The sequence below is a fragment of the Pholis gunnellus genome, assembly GCF_910591455.1.
Source record: "Pholis gunnellus genome assembly, chromosome: 9".
Taxonomy (NCBI): Eukaryota; Metazoa; Chordata; class Actinopteri; order Perciformes; family Pholidae; genus Pholis; species Pholis gunnellus.
This window is the reverse complement of record NC_136535.1, coordinates 2747564-2769859: the sequence shown is the minus strand read 5'-3', so window position 1 is coordinate 2769859 and position 22296 is coordinate 2747564. Positions and strand designations below refer to the sequence as shown.

General features: G+C 42.7%; 1 protein-coding gene across 2 annotated transcripts in view; it reads right to left on the bottom strand.

The window, feature by feature from the left end:
- bcas3 (BCAS3 microtubule associated cell migration factor) overlaps nt 1-22296 on the bottom strand; it is a 360714-nt gene that overhangs the window by 260374 nt on the left and 78044 nt on the right. For both annotated transcript variants that reach the window (XM_079166673.1, XM_079166674.1), the window contains exon 15: nt 17114-17438. In XM_079166673.1, coding sequence (XP_079022799.1) covers nt 17114-17438 — 325 coding nt within the window. The remainder of the gene's footprint in view (nt 1-17113; nt 17439-22296) is intronic.

The following is a 22296-nucleotide window of genomic DNA, read 5'->3' as shown; positions in this document are numbered from 1 at the left end:
CCCAACGGGCATACCGTACTGTCACTCAAGGCCGAGGGGTCCAAAACCGTCATAACCCCCCAGTGAAGACAGAGAAGACGAGTTGACGTGGAGCGTGTTGGAGATCACACACCGGCAGAAGCCGATACGTGGACAGACAGCTCGGATGGCTGAGAGACAGACAGCTTGGCTGTGTGACGTGCATGGATGTGTGAGTTGTTGACGGACTGAGTAAAGGTACGGAGGGCATTGATCAAGACAAGGTTCAGCTTCTGTCACGCAGAAGTTTAACTTGTATCAACTTTCATAAAGTCTACATACTAAAAGGGGTGTAAAATGTTTTATGTTTTTTTTCTTCACGCTTCAAACAGTCGCAGTGCAAAAGACGCATAAACAGAGATATTTCATAACACAGTGGACATCTGAATGTCATCTGTGTCGCTCACCGGTTCGTGTCATCAGTCAAAGAGATCTCAAATGTATGAATCAGAAATGGGAAAACTGAAAAGTTGCAATAACTTAAGTTTGTGTTCATTTTGTTTTCATGGTTTCATTGTTCCTGTGTTTAGGTCCTTTTCGTTTTCAGTTCTATTGTAGATCAAATGGATATGAATGCTATAATGTCAATCATTATCGAGTACAGTTCAGACAAATGAAGGCAATGATTAAGAGAGTTATTGTCACTTCCTTAGGAGTGAGAGCAGTGGGTAAGGATGGCTGTTAAATGCCATCCTGTGAAAATGCACTTGTTTGCTGTTATTTTCATAGAGAGAGTGGTAGAGCAGACATATGCAAAGGACGGATTAAGGGCGTGTCTACAACCATATATGGCTGACAGTGAGTGACAATCAGGCCTGTGCATGTGTCCATCATTTTACAAAGAACCATGTGAACCATGTGCTTTATAAAACAAAAAGAGTTTACACTTAGAAGAGATTTAAAATGTAGAATATAGATTTAGATTTTGATCCCATTCAAGGTTGGAGCCAAAATCTAGTCTGAATATTAAAGAGCTGTTGCCATATTCATCGCCATCTGTTATCTTCACTGCACCATCATTACCATCTGTACCGAACACGACCACTCGTGTTGGAGCTTTGATTTCATCTTTTAAATGACCTGTTGGAATGTAACTGTGGAGACGTGTTGCATGTCCTCAGCTATCGCTGCATTATCTGGGTGTTAATTGTATCAAATCAAAACTGAAAAACAAAGTCTTTGCTCGAAATAGGTGAGAGGAAGCCAGAGAGGAAAAAGGCTGACCAAGGCTACTACAGAGAGAGAGAGAGAGAGAGAGAGAGAGAGAGACAGAGAGAGAGAGAGAGAGAGAGAGAGAGAGAGAGAGAGAGAGAGAGAGAGAGAGAGAGAGAGACAGAGAGAGACAGAGAGAGAGAGAGAGAGAGAGAGAGAGAGACAGACAGATGAAAAGCGTCTGGCAAAAAGATAGACTCTAGACGAAGGCCATGATTTGATTAATGACCGGGGCGTGATGTGCCCAAGCACTGATACATGACATCCCCATGGAAAGAAGATCCATCAATGCAAATCTAGCTCCGTCGCCGTCGTCCAGAGAAACTCTGACCCTGCCAAAAAGTCACACTGTCATCTGACCCCCGTCTCTCTTTCTCCCTTAATCCAACCATCCATCCAGCTCCCCTCCATCCATCCGTCCACCCATCGCTCCCTGTCTCAACAGTATTTGCATTCCCTTCTCGCATTAAGCCTCTCACTCTGTCCTTCGCGCTCTTTCTCTCTCCTCAGCCGCTCCATGTCACGCTATCTCATGTTTCTCTCCCCTCTCTTAATACCCAATTTGCATCCGATACAAGCAGGAGGCTTCCAATGAGGAGCCGACGTGCGAAAAGACAAGCTCTGAAGACTGTGTATGTCCACACGGACACTGTGTCTTATTTAAATTGTTTTGCCAGAGAGGATATTTCAGTCAAAGGAAAAGAAAAGTGGACAGGAGCGGAGCCGGGTTAGGAGGCAGCAGGTTAGGCAGGTGACATGTTGAGCGATGCTCTGGGAATAAGTAGAGACCTTGGACCTGAGGATGATATTGCAGCTGTGAGACGCAGGGGGAGAGAAAGGGAGGGAGGCCGAGTACGGAAGACAAGAATAAAAATGTCTCCGCAAGGGAATACTTTTATGGTTTTGACTAGACTTCTGAAGATATTTTTGGATTGAAGTTTAACAGACAAAAAGATAACACGTCTTACTGAATGGAGATGCCAATAGCTGTAAAAACGTTACCAGCTTCATACAACTGGACTCTTGTCAGAGCGTAAAATCTCTGCAACAGCATCTAATTCATGGATCATTAGAAGTAAAACTCCTGTTAGGGATTAACGTCTGAGTAAGGCTGGCTGAGTTTCATAAACAATCAGTGAGGGTGTCAGAGTGTCAAACCGGTTGGTTCCAAGGGCAAAGTTCTCTGACAGTGAAAACTCCCACAAACTGTCCTCACACTATTCTTCAGACGAAAAATGATTCATTGCAACAATATCAAACACAGTGGAAACGGCTTATATATACATATCAAAACGCTCGGGAGAGAATCATTCCTATACAAATGCTGTTTCAATTATTATGCGCATGGAATCAAGTAATCTGCTGATAATGTTCATTTCATTCCTTTCATACATGACAACAAAACATGTAAAACTGTGGGTATACTTGATTTGATTCTTTTACTCCATGATATTTTCCTGCCTGTTAAAGTTACTGTGAGGAGCTTTAACTGGATAAGAAACTGTCTCAGTTATACTGATAATAATACTGATGCCATAGTTACACAAGACCATCAGCGAGAAGATCTGCTATTTCTATATAGTTGTTCTTAATGCTTGTCAGTTCACCAGAAGCTCCAGAACCAGGACTGAGAGGAGCAGACTGTCAGACCCTGCTGCAGTAAAAGAGAGGTTCTGTAAAGGGACTCTGGTGCTTGGAAACACTACCAATGTTGTCCACAGGGACCGCAAAATCACCACAAAATGAAAGTTCCTTGTAGAAGCTTTAAAAATGTAGAAATACAGTGAAACCAGAGCCAAGCTGTGGCTGAGTTGCCTCTTGGCACTACTGAAGTTACTGTATTTGTAAACAGCACAATAATGTTTTAGGCTATAGCTTCATATTAATTTGAACTATATTTTGGAGCATTACTGTACTGTATAATAGTGTATTTGAACTAAACACAGTACAGTCATTTAATTTGCACAGTGCTGTTGAAGTACTGTATTTTGGAACAGTCAATGAAATTCATTATTTTATATTCATGTAATAAATACACAAATGTCAATTAGATGGTAATCTGCATAAGAAATAAAGATAAATACAAAATTGGTTTTAACAATCTGATAGTGATCAATTTGACCTCTATCAGACGGTCTGGTGACTGAAAGCTCGGCTTTATTTTTGAGGAGCCTTCCTCCTCCCTAAAGCAAATTGTTTTTCATTTTGAAGTATGCCCCTTTACGTTAATGTCTGAATAAGAGCCGGAGTTATTTTCCCATGAAAGCTTTACATACATGTGAGAAAACAGATCCTAAAGGAGAGTCCTAACTTAAAGAAATGATGTAAGAACAGACGGAGCGGCTCTGGTCAAAGTTTAAAGTGGTAATAAAGTTGTCTGTTTTGGTGCCTCGGAGCCTCCCGGTTGTTGCATAATACCGTGTGCACAACATGATTGGTTGGTGACTTGATTCGCGGTGCGAAAGCTCAGAAAAAGCAACCTCCAGAAAAAGATGAAGCCGCTTTTTCGATGCGTAAAATTCACATTCAAATATGTTGACTTGCAAATAATTGCACGAAGAAAAAAAAAAAGTCAATTGCAGAATACGTTTTGAAATCAATTTTCAATACATCCTGTGGAAGGACTGATAACACTCATTTCTTTAATATCAGAACTCTATTCACACGAGTTCTAATTACAGAATAATTACACAACCAACACCTACTGTATGTTGAATGCCATAGATGAAGCTAGAGATTCATGAAAAGTGCTTTTTTTATTCTATGATTTAAATCAGGGAATGTTAGAGTGTATTGTTTATTTCTTATATAAAGTCTATTATTTGTGTTAAATATTTTTTTGTTGATTTTTAAAAAAAGGGTGAAAACAAGTCGATATAAATTATCAAAAAATATTTGAAAACAAGCTGAATATTGGCACCAACATTTAAAGGCGTCACCACCGCTACTTAAAATAGTTTTTTGATAACTGACCAACATTGGCAAAGCTCTATCAGTCTATCTCCACTTTCCCCCATTTATTCCTTGACAGTCCAAGTTTCCCAGACATGTTAAAGGAGGGAGGGATTAAAGCAGGGGAGAGGAAGAAGAATGAAGGGGTGGGAGAGGGGGGGGAGAGCTGTAGTCTTTCTGTGCAGAAGGAGAAAGCTGTTCTACCATCCCAGCTCCCCAAAGTATCATTATTAAAACACTCACTTCAAAAAGGGGGAGCAAAGAGAGGGAGAGAGAAAAAAAACAAGGGAGGAGAAGAGACAGAGATGAACGCGGGGAGGAATAAAAAGGGTCCGACACAAAGGGGGAAGAAAAAAGACGAAGGAGCGGGGATCCCCCACTGGACAGAGTAAAAACAAATTAAAAGAGCCCTTATAAAACACAGATGCTGCAAAGAAAATAAACTTCACAAGATTTACTGTTTTGCAAAGGAATCGGAAGACTGGTGGAAAAGCCATCAAGTCTTTTCTCCTCCTCTCTTTTTTTCTTCCTCTCTCTCAGGTAACGTTGCGGCGGAGGGATCTATCTCCTCAGCTCTCCCTTTCCCCGCTCTCTCTTCTCTTTGTGCGCTGCTCCTGCTTGTCTGCTATTTCCAGCTGAAGCTCAGAGTCGAGGTCAGGCCGGCCTGTGTGAAAATGGCTTCCTGCCCGGTCCCCTGCTCCCAAACCGCAAGCTAACGGGGGAGCTTTTATTAACAGCCCTATTTGGGAACATTTTTCTACAACGTTTTGTATTTTCATTGACATTTCTCATGTCAGGGGGACACCATACAACAGCAACAATCCAAATAAAATCCCCAGGACAAGGTTTTTTCCTGATTTAAAGAGTGAAACATGCAGAATATGGCAACAAGCATGGTGCTCACAGCAGTTTGTGCTGTAATGAAGCGGGGGGAAATACAGCAATACAGAAGCAGAAGAGGACAATCATCTGAAAGGAACACACACACTCTTAAAACACACACAAACAGCACCCTGAAATCAGATCTCCAAGTTTACAGCATGTCAGTATTTACACGGCTTCATCAGACAGGACTGAGTCACCTGCAAGAAGAGCTGGGTGGGGGTCACACAGCCCCACTGGATCAGATGACACTCACACCCCAACATTGTATGTGTATGTGTGTGTGTGTGTTTGTGCGTGTTTGTGCGTGTTGCCATCATCTGATTTGGTTCAAGGAGCTCGTACCTCACAGTAAAGAGGGATGGGTTATAGCTAATGATTGGATGTTTGGGAAAGCAGGAGAGGGTGGTGGGGTGGTGTGAGAGGGGTCGAGGGGGAGTGTGTTTGTGTGTTTGGGGGGGGGTGCGTGCTGTGCACACACACATCACAGACACTTACAAACAAATTTAGAGAGAGCAGGGGAGGGAGAGACAGTTGGAGGAAGACAGGGTGCATCAGATGGTTTGTGTTGTTTCTTTCAAATGTTCTCAATCAGAAAATGGAAATAAAATGTATGAGATATGGAGAGAATGGAGAAAAGCGGACTCAAATTTTAGTCCACCAATAAATTAAAAGAAATCCAGATTCGGGTTAAATCGAATTTTTTTAAAAATAAAAATAAAAAATAGGAGAATGAAAGAAAAAAAAGATCCCAGACTTTTCAGAGTAGAACATGTAAAGAAGTTCTGAGAATGTCTTATTTATATTATATATTGTTCTTCTTTTCTCCCCCTCTGATGCATGCACTGAGTGTGGCCTAAACACAAGTGGTATGTGAAGTTAATAACATTATGTTTATACATTTAAAAAAAATGTAATGCAGGGAATCTTGAAACCCAAATACAGACATCGTACAATGTATGATATAGGATTGGACCAATATTAAACATATTTAATAAATATTGAAAATAACTGATTTTAAGTTTAATTCAGTATCTTTTGTTACTATTAGCAGTTCTCGCTCTTACACCTGCACTTTATCTATTCTTTACTTACTTATACTGCACAAGTTCATACTGACCACACTGTAAACTGTACTGTTAATACTGCACATATATCTAGCATATCCATACCTCCCCCATACTATCTCATTACATTGTCTACAGTACTGTTCATGCTGTATATTCTCTTACATAACTCAGTACCTGCACTGTGTGCAAACACAATCTAACACTTTTCAATCTCATCTCAGACTAATTGAAGTCATTTATTTATTTTAGTTCAAATAAATAAATGACACTAAAGTGAGGCCTGCAAACGGTTAGGCTCCAACTAAATACTTTACTTCTCTTTTTAAGTTGATGTTTCGGCATATATTTGGAGCCTAACCGTGTGCAGACCTCCTCTGTGCACTGAAGTACATTTTGTCTTTGCCTGGATGTCCCTCTCCTGAGGACCCGGAGTATGACAATGCCTTCACAGAGACCAGCAACCAGCCTCAATGAGACAGGGGGGGAACAATAGAAGAAGACAAAACTAAATCAGAATTTACCGGAACACAACACAAGGAATTAATTGCATATTGCCTGTATAAAATATGTATTACAAAACAAACACATTTGGTATTTCCAAGTATTCTTTTTCCATCTGAAACAAAATGAGCTTTGTCATTACAAGTGATAACAAACAGATCAGAGTGAAGCCTCCTGAGTCGACCTCCCGCTCAGAGAGGAGATTGGCTGCATCCGTCATTCTGTCTGCCTCTAAATGCTTCTCCTCTTATAACCCAGCGGTCCGAAGGAGAGGAAACAATAAGGCCGGCAGAGAGGAGATAATAAGACGTCTGCGCCGCTGTCACGGCCGTCCTCTACTGACTTTATGAGCGACTGGATGAAGATGATGACGTCAAACTGGAACGTTCGTTATTTCCTTCATGATTAAATAATACCGGTGATTTCCCCGCAGTCACTGCAGAGTTCAGTCCGTTCTTTTCTTTAATGAGGTTGGTATTTTGTTATTTGTTTTTATCACAGCAGCCCCATCTTTTTTTACATCAATATCAATAATCAAACATCCCAAGCCCTCGCTTGCTCCACACCACATCCGAAAACACACACACACACACACACACACACTCATCTGCGGTCGCAGATATAGATCTGGTTCGATGTCGCCATTTCAAAGGAACCCTGTTCTAATGCTGATTGACTGCACCAGAGAAGAAACACGGGGCCCATTTGATCCAAATGTAGCCAGCAGAGTCTAAATGAACGGTGTGTCAAACACACTTAGGCGTGATCGGAATGAACAAGGACCAGGTTTATTTTACAGGATTGAAGGTGTCTTCCTTTTTAAAAATGAAATCTATAATGTTACTTTTACATGTCATCAAAGAGGACGAGTGATTATTGCATATGCTTGAAGACAACATTGCATTTATCCTTGAATGTCTTGAGGAATGTCCTATTTGTAGTATTGGTTTTATACCAACGATCAGTCAGTAGGAAATAAGGTGATATTTTGAATATATTTTGTATTCTGGAACTAATCCGGTTCCACAACTTGCCTACCGAGCCGTTAAGCCTGACACTGGCGTAACGCTTCTACTTCCTTTAAGAAAGAAAATAAAAAGTGAAATGAGAGAAAAATAAAGCGAAGCAAAAAGTGATCGGGACACTGCAGCAGCAGAACAAAGGTGGGATGTAAAACCTATTGATCCAGTGACAATGGAAGGCTCTGGCTTTTCAGAGCATGCACTTTTCACATGGTCGGCAATAAGCTTGAAGCCACAAGTGCCTTCTCTGTGTAATGGGAAGCCAGCTTTATTTCTTTATCTCTACCTTCCAATTTTGCAAATCAAATAATGATGAGTGCAGTGGCGGGCACCCAGTGATAAGAGGGTTTAGTGGTTGTGGAGATTGAGTTATTAGGGTTCGTGTAAAAAGAGGACAGAGGTCTCTGGCGGGGCCCAAACGCCGGCCAAGATACATATTCCTCGCACTGTGTATTTTTGGTTGCTTTAAAAGCCCTAAAAGTACAGGGGAAGGCTAATTTTCAGAGTAAACAGCTTGTTCGATTGCAGTGTGGTTTTGCGCTGAGCTCTCCGTTTATTGACTCAAGCCGAGCTGGGCTCTGGCGGCTCTGCCGACCACAGGGAGAAGCCTGCCGACGGAGCCTGCAACAAATACAAGCCGCTAACACTAGCTTACCTTTGATGGCACACAACTGTTAAATCAAATGTACTGAGTAATGTACAAAGCCTAATCCTCTTGACTCTACGGCAGGTTGAGGGGAAAAAAATGCTTTTAAAAGCACATCTGCTCCTTTTAGAAAGCTATTTGTCATTTCCTATTTCCTGCTGACGAACAATTTGTAGGTTAAATTATTAAGATATTTACTGAATGCGCTGCTGGACTATATGCGTCCAATGAAACATATTAATTATGAGAACCAAACACTGCTCTGAAGAAGAAACAAAAAACATTTTCATAGCAGTTTAGAAAAATATAAAGAAAAAAGATTTTCACTATCTCCACCATCTTTAATGTCTAAAGACAATAAAAAAAGAGGACAGAAAATGCCCAAAAGACAGTTACAGCTAAAAGGCCTCTATATTCAACAGAAAAGTGTTCAGACTGTCTCTTGAAGAATCTAACTCCTAAGGAGGGCTGCACGTTGTTTTAGCTGGAGGAAGTGACCATTCATTAAGAAAGCCAAAGAAACAACCCCGCTCTCTCTCCGTTGTTAGATTTGTATCAGAGCAAAACCCTTGTAGCACAACTCAAGCTTTCAAGTCCTTTCCTCTCTGTTTGTGCGGCTGCTCTGCTCCTCCCTCTCCCAGCGGTGGGAATCCTGACCACACAGCGCCACACGGAGGACCGCTCCGGTACTAAAACACAGGGCTGACACCCATCATTCCATGGCTTAGGGTTATCAAAGTGAACTACTGACATCACTTACAATTCATATATCCTTCATTAATGATCTCCATTGCAATGCTCTTTACTCTAGTTAGCTAAGAACAATCTAATGCTTTGAAACAGTTCACTTCATTTTAGCATATTCAAGTGACAACGTTTTTGACAATTGATATTCGCAGATGTTCCCCAAAGTCACTGCTCCCGTTTGTATGTAGCTACTCATGGAGACACAGAAGCACAATACTAATGCTCAAGGACGAAGAAAAGGAAGCAATGCTGTCAGAATAAAAGAGTCTGAACTAGATGTCAGCGCACACACTGTGTTTTTGTGTGTGTGCAGATGGCTCAAACAGGCCGAGTCCGCTCTGACACTCTTTCTGTTCCATATGATCTCTGCTGGACTACACAGAGGCACACAACACACCAACACTTTGTTTAGCCTTGGACAACCTGAAACTGTTTGTGTTTTGACTCTAAAATGTCACGTCAATGGTCAGATGTTTTCTTTTTACAGATGTTGATTACTGAACTATGGATAGAAATGATGGAATACATACATAATTATACAATATTATAATTATATAATGAATTTGGGACATTTCTAGGCAATATGATGCATGTTGTGAAACAAGGTTTATCTGATTGGTAGTGATGGTTTATTTGTAAAGAGATTTGTGATATGCAATGTATATCATGGTAGTTAGAACAACAACTCAAATGTATCTCTTTACATTTGTGTTGCTAGCTTGAGCACTCTTCACTACCGTATGTGTGGCTTCTTCATCTTCTGTGTTCTACTTTATACGACTCCAACAGAACCTCAATTAAAATGCAAACGACAACACATCCGGTTGTATTTGGTCGTTGTAGGCAATGTTACAAATCAATAAGAGGGAACGCTTTAACAGAACATGAACCTTTTCATCAAGGTAATGGAGTAAATATTACATTTGGATCAGCCAGAAACAGACATTCAAATGTGGTTATGTTACCCATAAATCCTTTCTCAATTGTTGACAAAACATTCTCACCACATCGTACGTTTAGTAGCTGATAGCAGCTTCCAGTTGTAACACGCGATCTTCCTAAATTTGATTGCTTGTCTCTTTCACCCACGGCAATTGTGGGTTGGGGGAGGACTCAGTTGCAGGCGTGGTCAGCGCTGAGAAGGCTGTGGCTACGTAGGTGAGGCTAGAGATGTCATAGCAACGACAACGGGATGTAGAAGTAAGAAAAAGGAAATTAAATGAAAAACCATGATGAACATGTGGGCCTGATGTGGCTTTACCGATGCTGGTTAGCAGACAGCTCATCACGCTGACTGAAAGTCATCTCTCACTGTTTCACTCTGTACACGCTTTTGAGAGGAACACGCTAACATGATCGGGTCAATCTGTGTGAAACAGAGATTTCCACATATTCAACTGTACTCTGTAACTTTGTAACGTACAGTACCTACACTGTCAAAGGCAGGGTCACAGTGAGGTCTTGTACATACGTGTCACACACCAGCAGTTATGAGGTAATGTTTCCTCGGCAGAGAGTTGGTGTTTTTCACCACAGGACGATGAGTGAAGAAGGGGGAGCGCTGGCGGAGGAGGGAGGCGAGATAAAACACAAGTCCAAACCCAAATAAGCAAGCCGTCAGCCTCTAATAGCAGAAAGGAAGTGTCCCTTTATCAACAAGTGAATTAACAGTTTCCCGTCACACCTTGTTTTTTGCCTCCCCCCTCTCTCTGAACCAGCGCCAGGGCCCAGATGGCCCAGTGATCGGACCACCGGGGCTTCTGCTTGGTGAGGAAACAAATCTGTTGCACTGACTAATAGCCTAATGTTGATGTTTTATGCTCAGGAAGTGTATGACCGGAACTGTGTATACACACTACAGGCACCAGCGCCTGTTCAGAAATGCACCAGAAAAAGGGAGACATTTTGAGGGCAGATTAAGAGGGCAAAGTACAGCCCTTCACAAAGAAATATGAACAAATATGATCAAAAGACAAAATGATTATGATCAAGTTGTTTTCTGTGCAGTGCACACAGGTTTTGAACGATCAAAATCTGTGTGCACTGCACGCTGCTGCATTATACAGCACGCTGTGGTTAGATGTGAAAAAGATCTGAACAATAAAATTCGACGGTGGCTGCCATGTGCCGGGTATAGCCTCAATAACCTCTGCCCTGTGCACAGAAAACTGCACTCACTAATCAAGCCTTTCATGCGCTGGGCCGCAGACGAACCGCGCTTTACAGCGTGGGACGCTCACATTATAGGTCATCACCTCAAATGACAATACATGCAACGCACAGAGGAAAGGCTTTGGGTAAAAGAAAAAAAGGGGGGGGGGGGGGTGCACTGTACACGTAGGGACGTACAGCGATGTAAATAGCCGTTCCAGATCTTAACAGTGACAAGACGGCAGCCAATAGCAGCCTCTATTTTTAGGCCTGGGCTGGCAGCTTTGAGAAGGATGTGTACTTTTCTACAGTTCCTTCCCAAAAATCAACGCTGTCCTCGCTGGCGACAATCACAGAGCAGCTGTTGTGGCTAGGTGGCCCGGCCCCGACTTGCCTCACCCCGCTGCTTTCTGCCAGCGCAAGAAAAAAAACACCTTCACTGCCCAGAATTCACACCCGCCTCGCAAAAACAGGCGGAAGGCAGACACAAAAGAAAATGTGACTCAATGTGTTTGCATCCGGTGAAAATTGCGCAAATTATGGAGTTTTTATCAACGCCGGTGGCAGCGGTAGTGGTGGAGGGGGCTGATGTTCTAAATTTACATGCGGCAGGATGTCTTGGAGCCGATATCTTCAGAATGACAGACACGCCGAGACCTACATGACCTTGCCCCACTGGGATCTCACTGCTGAACTGATAATGACCTGTGATATGCACTTTCTGGTTAGCACCATGTAAATATATGTCTCGTCTCGAGGGTGAGGATCATCGTGTTTTGGTGCAAGAGCTTGTGGACAAGTCTAGTTTATCTCTGACTTTAGTGTCCCAGAAACAGATTACATCAAAAAGGCAGCAAATCCATCTTATCACATTGTATTCAAAACACAATTGCATTAGATCATTACGCATAACTGCCATTGAGACTTTTTAAAGTAAGATATTGAATCTACTTTTCCAATCGAGCATTATGTTATATTTGTCAATATATCGTTATATGATTTTTAAACTCTCAAACGTCAATGTAGGTACCAGCCTTAAAACCCCTATATTGGTACGTCTATAGAGGCTAGATGTCCCACAATGCAATGCCTCATCTGGAAGACAAACTGTCAATTATGGCAGTGGTGCTAAACAGGTTTAAGAAACGTCAAACAAAACCCATCATTGAATGCTTCAGGAACTCACAGATCAGTGCATAATGTGTGTCCTATCAGCATACATAGACACATATATACTGTGCATGCATATATATGCATGGGTTTTTCAGGGGGGGGGGCTTAAATCGTTCTGCTTATTTGTAAAAATATTTGCAGTGTGGGTAAAAAGGTGCAGGTGCTTTCAGAAACACGTGTGATGTCTTAAAGCGCAGACGTACTTAAATGAAGGAAGGTCACAGTAACATGTTGACCTCATAAGGTGTGGGACACTACTGTATGGATGAGGTTGTAACCCTTTAAGTACACAAAGTGACTGACTTGTAGCTCACACAGGGAGGGGCTTTGTGTTTTTGATCAGAGTGTGAGCTAGTGTCCGTATGGTATGGATTAACCCCTTGATAAAAGCAGTGTGAAACCTGACTTCAATTTCCTGTGGATTATATTCTATACTGTAAATGATTAGTTATGAAAACCTTAAATTTTACTCTGAAGAGTCGAGCAAGTTCACTGCAACGCCACTGACATATTTGAGTGACCTGCTCCTTTTTGTATTTCACCATAAAAAAAAAGATCTGCAGATAGTTTATCTTCTTCAAAAGTACACACACACACACACACACACACACACACACACACTCAATAAGGTATCACTGTGAGGACTAATTGTTGACAGGTGGCCCTAATGCTCTCCTTTGAAACAAAAGTGTGATTTACGACCATGCTCCCCGAGACCCCGGCTTTCAGCACTGCTGCTACTACAAACTTATCTTTCTCTCCCTCTGTCTGCCTGCCGCTCCTCCTCCTTTATTCCCCCCCGCTCTATCTCTCCTTCGTTTTCTCTCAATCGTACCTCATTACTTTACTCACTCACTTTCACCTCCTATCCCACTTTGAAGTTTCTGTCCCTCTTTGTCTGTCATCGCAGCGGAGCAGTGACTCTCCAAAGTCAGACATCCTTTTAATGTTTGATGGCCTATTTTTCACAGTGCGGAGGAATGTGTGTGTGTGTGTGTGTGTGTTAGTGTCGGGGGTTACAGAGGGGTCTGGGTCTAGACAAGGGAGACAGGACGGAGAGAGGAAGCAAGGGCGCCATCTTTCAAACGAGTGTGTACGTGGCAGGGGGTGCAGTGAGAGTTCTAAGGGGGGGGGGGACTTTACTCTGTCACCTATTCCGGCCTATGTGGGCTGAAGAAATAAGCGATATGGATACCTTTCCTATCACAGTATGTGTAATTTTCAAAAATAACCAGATAAGACTGTCTGTGTCTGGTCAAGTTTATTCATTGAGATCATATTTTACATCACGCTAATGCAAAAATATTTTGAATTCAATATTATCCTGCTCACTTTGTTCACAATGGCCTACTACAACGACAGATATTAAAGAGAAGGGTCATTTGCTTTGGACGGTATAATGAAAGCTGACTCAGACATGATCCACTCAAGACCATCTTGCAATCAAATGACACCAGCCGCAATGTCAAATCGGACCAGGGGCTTAAAGTGTGTGTGTGTGTGTGTGTGTGTGTGTGTGTATGTGTGTGTGTGTGTCAGTGGCCTTCTCTGCTGGCCTAAACAGAATCACAAAATTATAGCTATTTTATAATGTAATAATTTTTCTTAAATACACTACGTGTACTATTATTTATAAAAATATTTTTCCCATTATCTTATTTTCTCATTGCACAGCTACTGTGTTCCTCAGTTGCTCTGCTTCCAGTGCAGCTTGTTTTAAGTAGAGCTTTTATCCAATCAGATTTCACCTCTGTGTCTCTAGGTAGAAGAGAGGCCCCAGGCCTGCAGACTCACCAGTGAATCCCTTTGCAGTTTAAGTGAATGGGGACGATATTGTTGATTGTCATAGTCTTCAACCAATCAGATCTTTAGTTTGACATGTTGGGCGTATTCTTTGACGTGCCAGAGCCTTCTAGCTGGCCTACAAGTACGTCAGCATTACTGCAGCTCAGTTTGCAGGTGCAGTGTGTGCTGTGATTGGTCAGTGGGCGAGCATGTGACTATTGTGAAATGAAACTTAACTTGCCAGCCCTGACTCAGCAGGAAAAGGATTTGTATGAACGGTATTTCTTGCTGACAGCGTCTGAGAAGCGTTGCACATTTTATGGCTGGGTTTGGAGCTATGCTACGCTAACCCGAGGACATCATAGCATTGGAAAAATTTTGGAGAGAGTTGAGTGGATCTACAACTCAACGAACACTTTCGCAGGGAAACAGCTACACAACCGCGGCCCGACGTGTGGTCAGCGCCGGCCGGCGGGCGCCCCGGCGGAGGTGGGCTCCCGGCCCCGCTGCGAACCTGCCGCAGCAGACCGGCGAAATACACCTGGGGAGGCTCGACTGTCATCACTGGCTCCATGAATGGAGAAGGACTTCTTACTGGAACTGAAACGATGTACTGGGATTAAACTCTTTAAGTTTCGGTAAGTGACAAACTGCGTTAGTTTTTTTACATAGTAACGTTACTACTGTTCATTTGTCTATCGTGTCATTTTTATGTTTTTATGAATAGTATTTGAATGGCTCGTGCTCTTATGTGGTGGAATGCGTGGATCCGCTGCAGGTTTGCTGGATTGATGCGTCATAATGAGGTTATTAGGAGGCAATTCAACTGTAGTAGGACAGCACAGAAGGCCCAGGTATAAAATGCACGGCCCGCCACTGGTGTGTGTGTATGTGTGAGTCTGTGTGTGGGTGGCTCCTTCACGTTTTTAAAAAGCTGAGATGATCTCTAAAAGGAGAACAGCTGATCCATCTTAAAGGTCCACCCACCAAACTTGTTGCTAACATTGGAGCTAACCCCCTTCACTTCAATCAGCAGCTTGACGCTGCCTCTTGCCCGGTTGAGACGCTATCGCCGTGATATAAACACCAGGCGAAGTACTCTAAACCTCCTCTGTGATGGTTCCTCCTACAGTAGGTGTCTCCAGGAGCACATTTTGCAATGATGACTCACACAGACTAAGTGAAAACAATACCAGCGAAGCTGTCGACCTGAACAGATCCACCAACACTGGCAGCAGCATAATGTGCTATTAATTAACAAATAGAGTGAGTAACTATAAATTGCATTTGTCTTGCAATTCACAGGTTACACTCTCCTGTGAGGAAACCTTTTACCCAAAAATAAATTAATTCCTGTTCATGAACAAATCTTTGCATCAAAATGAGACTGAAGATTATTCTTTACCTAAATTCAGTGCATTTTGATTTTGCCCATTTGCTCTGTAATATACAGTACTCTTCCAGGACAGTTTGTAACAGGCTACCGCTGTACATTGGGATTGGATTGCCACTTATAATTGTTAGGAAGCGCTTGATTTGATATGCAGCAGACTTTTTTGATGAGCATTTTAAGTACCAATGTCGCAGTCCATCATGTTCATTTAATGGTGCGAAACCAAAATAAATCGTAATCGCGATTAACATTAGATTAAAAATGCCATTTCATCCTACAAGGTCTTAGTATTTTGAAGGGTTAAGGATCTGGTTTCCACTCCATTAATCTGAAAACCATCTCGTGCAATGAGCGTATAAAACACATGATACTACTATATTATGTAAAACCACTGGGCAGTTCCTAGTCATTTGGTTCTCTGAAGTGTTTACCGAGTTCTTCACCTCGCCCTGGCTGCAGTACACCTATCAAAGCTCAGGGCTATTCCTGGAAAGCCATGACTAATGACAACTGTGATATTTTACACTGAGTAACACCTCTGGGGTCAAGCAGTGCAGTTGACACAAAGTGTGTGTTTATCAGTGTGTCTCTATGTCAACTAGGGACACACAGACAGTGTGAGCGGCCTGCACTGCTGTTTGACAAACAAGGTGGACAAGGTTGTGGCAGACCGATCAGAGTCCCTGGAAAAGAGCTACTGAGATGACCAGTCACTGGAAACACACAGAGATACACCGAAACACACACACACACACACACACACACCTGGACTCAACTGTAGCAACATCTAGCCTGAAGCAACATCTGCTACCTATATTAAGATTAGTTGAAATTCAGCAGTTCTACAGAGCTTTTTAGTCTTGTTTAGCTCACTATTATCTCCGCCAGGAGATCATGTGTTCGGATGTGTGAGTTTGTGTATGAATGAGCGTATTCATTGAATCAAACATCATAGCAGGCACGTTTTTTTTTAGTTGAGCTTGTTGTTTTGGTTTTACAGCACATCCATGGTGAGGTTCAGCTCTCGTCGACCTCAGTAGACAGCCAACATCTGTGAGAAACATCTTGCAGATAAAGATCAAGATACTTTTCTCAGAAGTTGGTATAACCAGGTGGCTGGAAACACGACTCCAAAAGAATGCTTGTGCTCTGTGTGGGTTGGATGTGTCAATATTTAAGAATATGGTTACTCGGGATCTGTGAGCTTGTTTGTTCAGTCGGAAGATCAGTGCTGAAACAATTGGTCGATTGGCAAATTAATCAACAACTATTTTTAAAATTCAACTCATTTATCAAGCACAAATTCTCTGGTAAGAGCCTCTCAAATGTGAGAAGAAACTTTACTGGTTTTACACTAGTACCACAACTATTGATCACAGTTACTGATCTTTTTGGATTAAAAGCAAAACCTGAAGGCAGAAAAAGTGAATGTAGTTTCTTAAGCTTTCTATCAGCATCATCATGATATGAACCTGTAAAGTCTACATCACCACAGTGCTGCTCACTAAGATGCCATCCTTAACACACAAAGCAGAAACTACATCAGCAAGCCCCCCCTCACCGTGCAGTGGAGACCCCGACGGGCTGCTGGACAGGCCTGGTATAGGGCTACAACGGCCCCCGATGCCTCCTCCTCCAACCAGGATGCAGCCACCTCCTCCTATGCCTCCTCCTCCTAACGCAGCCACCCGGTTCAGCTCCTGTTCGATCTCTTCCAGGCCAGCGCTCTTTTGGAAGCGAGACATCCGGTTGACCACGCGCGGGGACATGTGTGTGCGGGCACATGGTGCACCGCCGTAGGTGTTGACGGGAAACACGTGGGTCGTGCCGCGGAGGGTGCTGATGGCTACCCAGCGACTGTCCTGGCTGAAACACATGTCCTGGACCTGGACAGAGACAGGACAGGTACAGAGGTCAGGGGACAGTGATGAGACAGAGAATGTGCATAACATATGACGGATGAAATTATGACACTATATTTCCAAACAATTTGCTCATGATTGAGTCTTAAAGAGCTCCAACAACAACACATAATTTTACAAATAATTCAAAATGTATTTATATTATAAAATGCTTTACGTTCAAATATTGAAAGGTGAGGAGCGACTGAAATTGTGACAGTGAGAGGCAGCGGATGTATCTATCCGACAGTGTTGTTGTAAGTATGACTTAAATCTGAAGAATGTCTCTTCTTACAGTGAATATCAAGATGGTACATAGTTCAAATGAAACCCCTGGCTGGATGACAGAAAATGATGCGTATCACGCCAGCCGACAGAGCCTCGCCGCCAAATGAGCGGGGTGCTCCACCACGAGGAAGGAGGCCGGACATAGTTCATTTGCACATACCACCCACAATGCAAAGCAAGTTTTAAACTGGCAAAAGTGTTCCTTTAAGTGCAATATTTAGACGTTTACATGAGTTCACATCGGTTGCAATTGGCTTGCTCTTTACACAAAAGAAGAGGGGCGGGCACTTTCCTTCAACGCGGACTCTCGTTGGCTATCGTAGGCTGTGGACAGGACACGAAGCTCCTATTGGGTCAAGTGAGGTGTCAATCGAAAGGTCAGAGTGCAGCCGCCATTTAGAGACCCAGATACCGCCAACGTTTACATGCGAACTGGAGTTACGTTGGAAAATACATAAATAATTAGGCATATCTGCCGGCTAATTTGAAATGATGCAACAGCAGTCCGTGGGTATTTATGGACGTAATAATGTGTTTTGCACTAAATATTTTACTGGATTGGATCGTCTGGACCTTTGCCAATGTAACAAGACCGTTTTTGTCAGAATATTATCGATGGGTGGATTACTGTGAGGCTTCATACGTGAGTTGCCTCAATTTTGTAATTGTTTGTTTGTTTGTTGGTGGTCTGACAGAGGCGATGAGTGAACCTGCTGTTGTGATTGTATTTGAAATGGTTTGCATAAATCGAATCACAAGAATCTTAGCTTTCCAAAGATATGTCACATCAATGCCTGCCTATACATAGCAGTTGTGTACATAACACATGTGTACACTTAACACTCCAAAGAAATGTTTGTATTACAAATTTAGAAATGTAGAAATGTTACAGCGTTTGTGGAATTAGGACCCTGTTCTGACCTTGAGTGTAGGAAAGACAGCGACAGGGATCATTGACAGACTTCCACGAAATAGAAATGGACTTTTAATCACGAGTGATTCTTGATGTATAATGTGCTGTATAGTGTTAGCTTTCAAGGTATGGATTTCAATATAGATGACTACTGTTTCTCCTGGCAGTACACTTGTTACCAATATACTTGTAACCATCCGCGGACCACACAGACACATTATGCTCACTGATCTTGGATTTGTGCTCCTGGTTTGGTTTCAGCAGCTCCATCCTGTTTTCTACACTGCCATTAACTGGATAGATAGTTTGAAAATGGGCTCAATTAGTTTTGTATTATTTCCTTCACCACTAGCATAGAGAGAAATGCACAACTCCAGTCTGCCATCACGCTGTCACACAGATGAACAAACCTGCATGTCTGAGGTGATAAAAGTCGACCAGGGTCACAGGATTAGAAAACAACTTGTGTCAAAGGTGACAATGTGATATGAGCTGGTTGCTGGTAAAACCCTTTGTTAGCGCTCCTCCTCAAACAGTGACAGAATCTCAGGGAGCAGCCACTTGAGAAGATAGCATCTCCCTGAGCATGTCAGACATGCAGGAAACCAGACAGATAGGCTGCAGGAGACAATACAAGCAAAGGAGTGTGGGAGAGAGAAAATGAAAAAGAAAAAACACAAAGGAGCGATGAGGTGACAGAGTGCTGAAACAGCATCCATCATTCGACAAACAGTACAAAAATAAGAGGCTTGAGAAAATGGATGAGACTGGGGAAAAAGGAAAAGGTCCAAGAGAAAGTTACTAGGAGGAATGTCTTACTCTTTAGCCAGGAAGCCAGTCAGCCAATCAGAGAGACAGCTCTACTGCAGGCCTCTCTAATCTTTTGCCAGGTCAGACTTGGTAATTGTACCTAGCAATGACAGTTAATGGGGCATCTTCTGCATACCAGACAGTCACTTTACTTCACAGAGATGAGTGAAAGAGGAGGCCTGACCTCTGCTTGATGAGAAAGGGCTACTTTGTGTGTATCGTAATTGCTCGTAATAGACCTGTCAAGGCTCCAACTGTAAATGGGTGCCTGGACTTTACTGTCAAATCCATTTTATCAGGCAGGGGATTACCTGAAGGGTGGCTGAGTGTGACAACCACGCAGATACCAAACAAATGCTATCTCAGAAAAAGGAGGAATGTAACTGTATTCAGTCACATGCATGAGATTGCTCATTCCAGAGAAGCTGTCCTCGCACACAGAGTATTTGACATGTTTATTATTAGTATTTTTTTCTAAATCAGTGACGTAGATTAGGCAGCCCTGTTCACCTGAGAGACACTCTGAAGGAATGACAAGCATGTGACAAAGATGGACAGAGGGATAAGATTGAACAGAGAGGACAGGCATACACATGAATAGAACAGAAGTGTCTCTGCATGAGAAAGGGAATTTGAAGACGAGAAAGAAGAGCAAACAAAGGTGTTGTGGTTCACTGTAGGTTCAACCCTTCGCTCCATATTGTTTGTTTACTGGATTACCAATAAGAAATAAGAAGGTAGCCTGTAAAATAATGGAAACTCATTTTTATTGACACATTTATCAGGGATCTCCAACCTTTTTCCCTTTGACAGCTAATTTGTCAGCTAAACAGAAATTTGAAAGTGGCCCGGAGCTACTCATGGCCCCGAGTTGCACTTTGCTAATAGCAGACTGCTCTAACATTTATGCTCTTTTATGAACTGCTCCTTTACCTTCTCTGTTTGTAGACTGCTACCAGCCGGGAAAGCCCCATGACAAGTTGCTGTGGAGTTTGGTGAAGTGGCGATGTTACATCTTTCCCTGACCAACACACATTTCTCATTCACATTGTTGTCCTTTTACTGGTTTGGCTTTATTTCTGCGGTCATTGTCCAATCTGGTATGCGCTGGCTCATCTGCTAACTTCACCTAATGTGTACTGATGTAGCCAAAAAGCAGCGTTATTATTTCAACCGATTCAACCAGCAAATAACTATTTAGTGTCAGAAAGGGACGGAATGTCTGTGTATTTGATTCTATAGAAATTAAAACAGGTGTTATACAATTTGTGTTATCTAATTTATGTTTGTACAGAGTGCTGCAGGAATGAGTTCTAAAACCTGGGAATGAGTCAGCATGTTTGCACTACCGGTCCCCTCATCTCAAAGTCAGAAGGTTTTTGATTCGATTGCTGTCAGTTATGTTCAGATCTTAGTGCCACAGCTATCCCCGGCCTCACGTTAAATAATACAAAATGTGTTTTCATGTAGTTACCTGGCTACTGTAAAACCTCAATATACATGTCACAGGTCCGTAATCAGATGTCTAACTACCCGTGAGCCATTACTTTGGAACCGCAGCTTACCTATTTCAACTTTGTTACCGATGCTGCTTTCGGAGTTTGCAAAGTTCATGTGTGGAAACCAACGTTGGCCAAGCGATCAGCGTTCTCTAGAAGATATCTGGCTAAGACCAGGGCTGAGGCTGCTGTATTCACATTACCCACATTACAAACTCTAATTTACATAAAGTTGAAGGAATCTGGTTTCTGCAGAAAACCAACAGCAGCCCGGTTACTGAAGTGCAGGTCAACACCCTGACAGGATCAGCCTTCAAAAGCCGTATCACCGCAATCACAGCTGATGGTGCAGGGCTGCAAAGTTTAGCAGTAATGGAGTGCCACCCCTGTAACCTCAGTGACTAGCGCTCTCCAGTTTGCCCCGTGGCTCCGTCCCATCTACATTCGGGTCCTCCTTCAGTCCCTTACATCTGTTATCAGCTGCAGGTCTGTTTACCTGGCCTCGGGTCACTGACAGCCAGCCGCATGTTTGGCCGCTGGAGACAGATAAGGCGTCTCTCCACCCACCTAACTGAAGACTTTATCACTCCTCACTGTGTGGGTGTGTGTGTGTGTGTGCTGATAACCCCTGGCCCAAGCACTAGGCTAAGGCCGGCTCTCAGTGTTTACAACGGGTTGGATCAAAGCAGGCTCAGTGTGCAGCCGGTCAGCGGACCTGCCGTTTGGTCATACATTAACGATAGGCGGGCTGTGAGAATGTGTGTGTGTGTGTGTGTGTGTGTGTGTGTGTGTGTGTGTGTGTGTGTGTGTGTGTGTGTGTGTGTGTGTGTGATAGTGTGTTTTCCCAGTCAATAAACCTGAACCGAACAAGGCCTGAAGTAGGTTTGTTGAGTAAGCACTTCTAACTTGCACTGCAAAGTCTCTGCGTGTCACGGCTCAGAACTTACAGGAAAATTCAACAGAGGTACAAAATATCTGGTGAAGACTGCATTTCTCCTCAAACGCTACAATTCACAAGTGGCATTTAAAAAAAGAAGCTCTCTTATATCAGATATGCAAAACAAGAGAAAGAGGGAATCGATTGGAATATGTAATTATTTGCTGCAAACTGTGTTTTTCTTAACACATCATGGCTGATTTCTCCCACAAATTGTCTCTGTTTTAAATGTGTGTGTGTGTGTGTGTGTGTGTGTGTGTGTGTGTGTGTGTGTGTGTGTGTGTGTGTGTGTGTGTGTGTGTGTGTGTGTGTGTGTGTGTGGTTTGGAAGGAAATGAATCATTGAAAAACACTGCAATGAGAGAGTTGAGTGATAGATCTTTGGTTCCTCTACTAC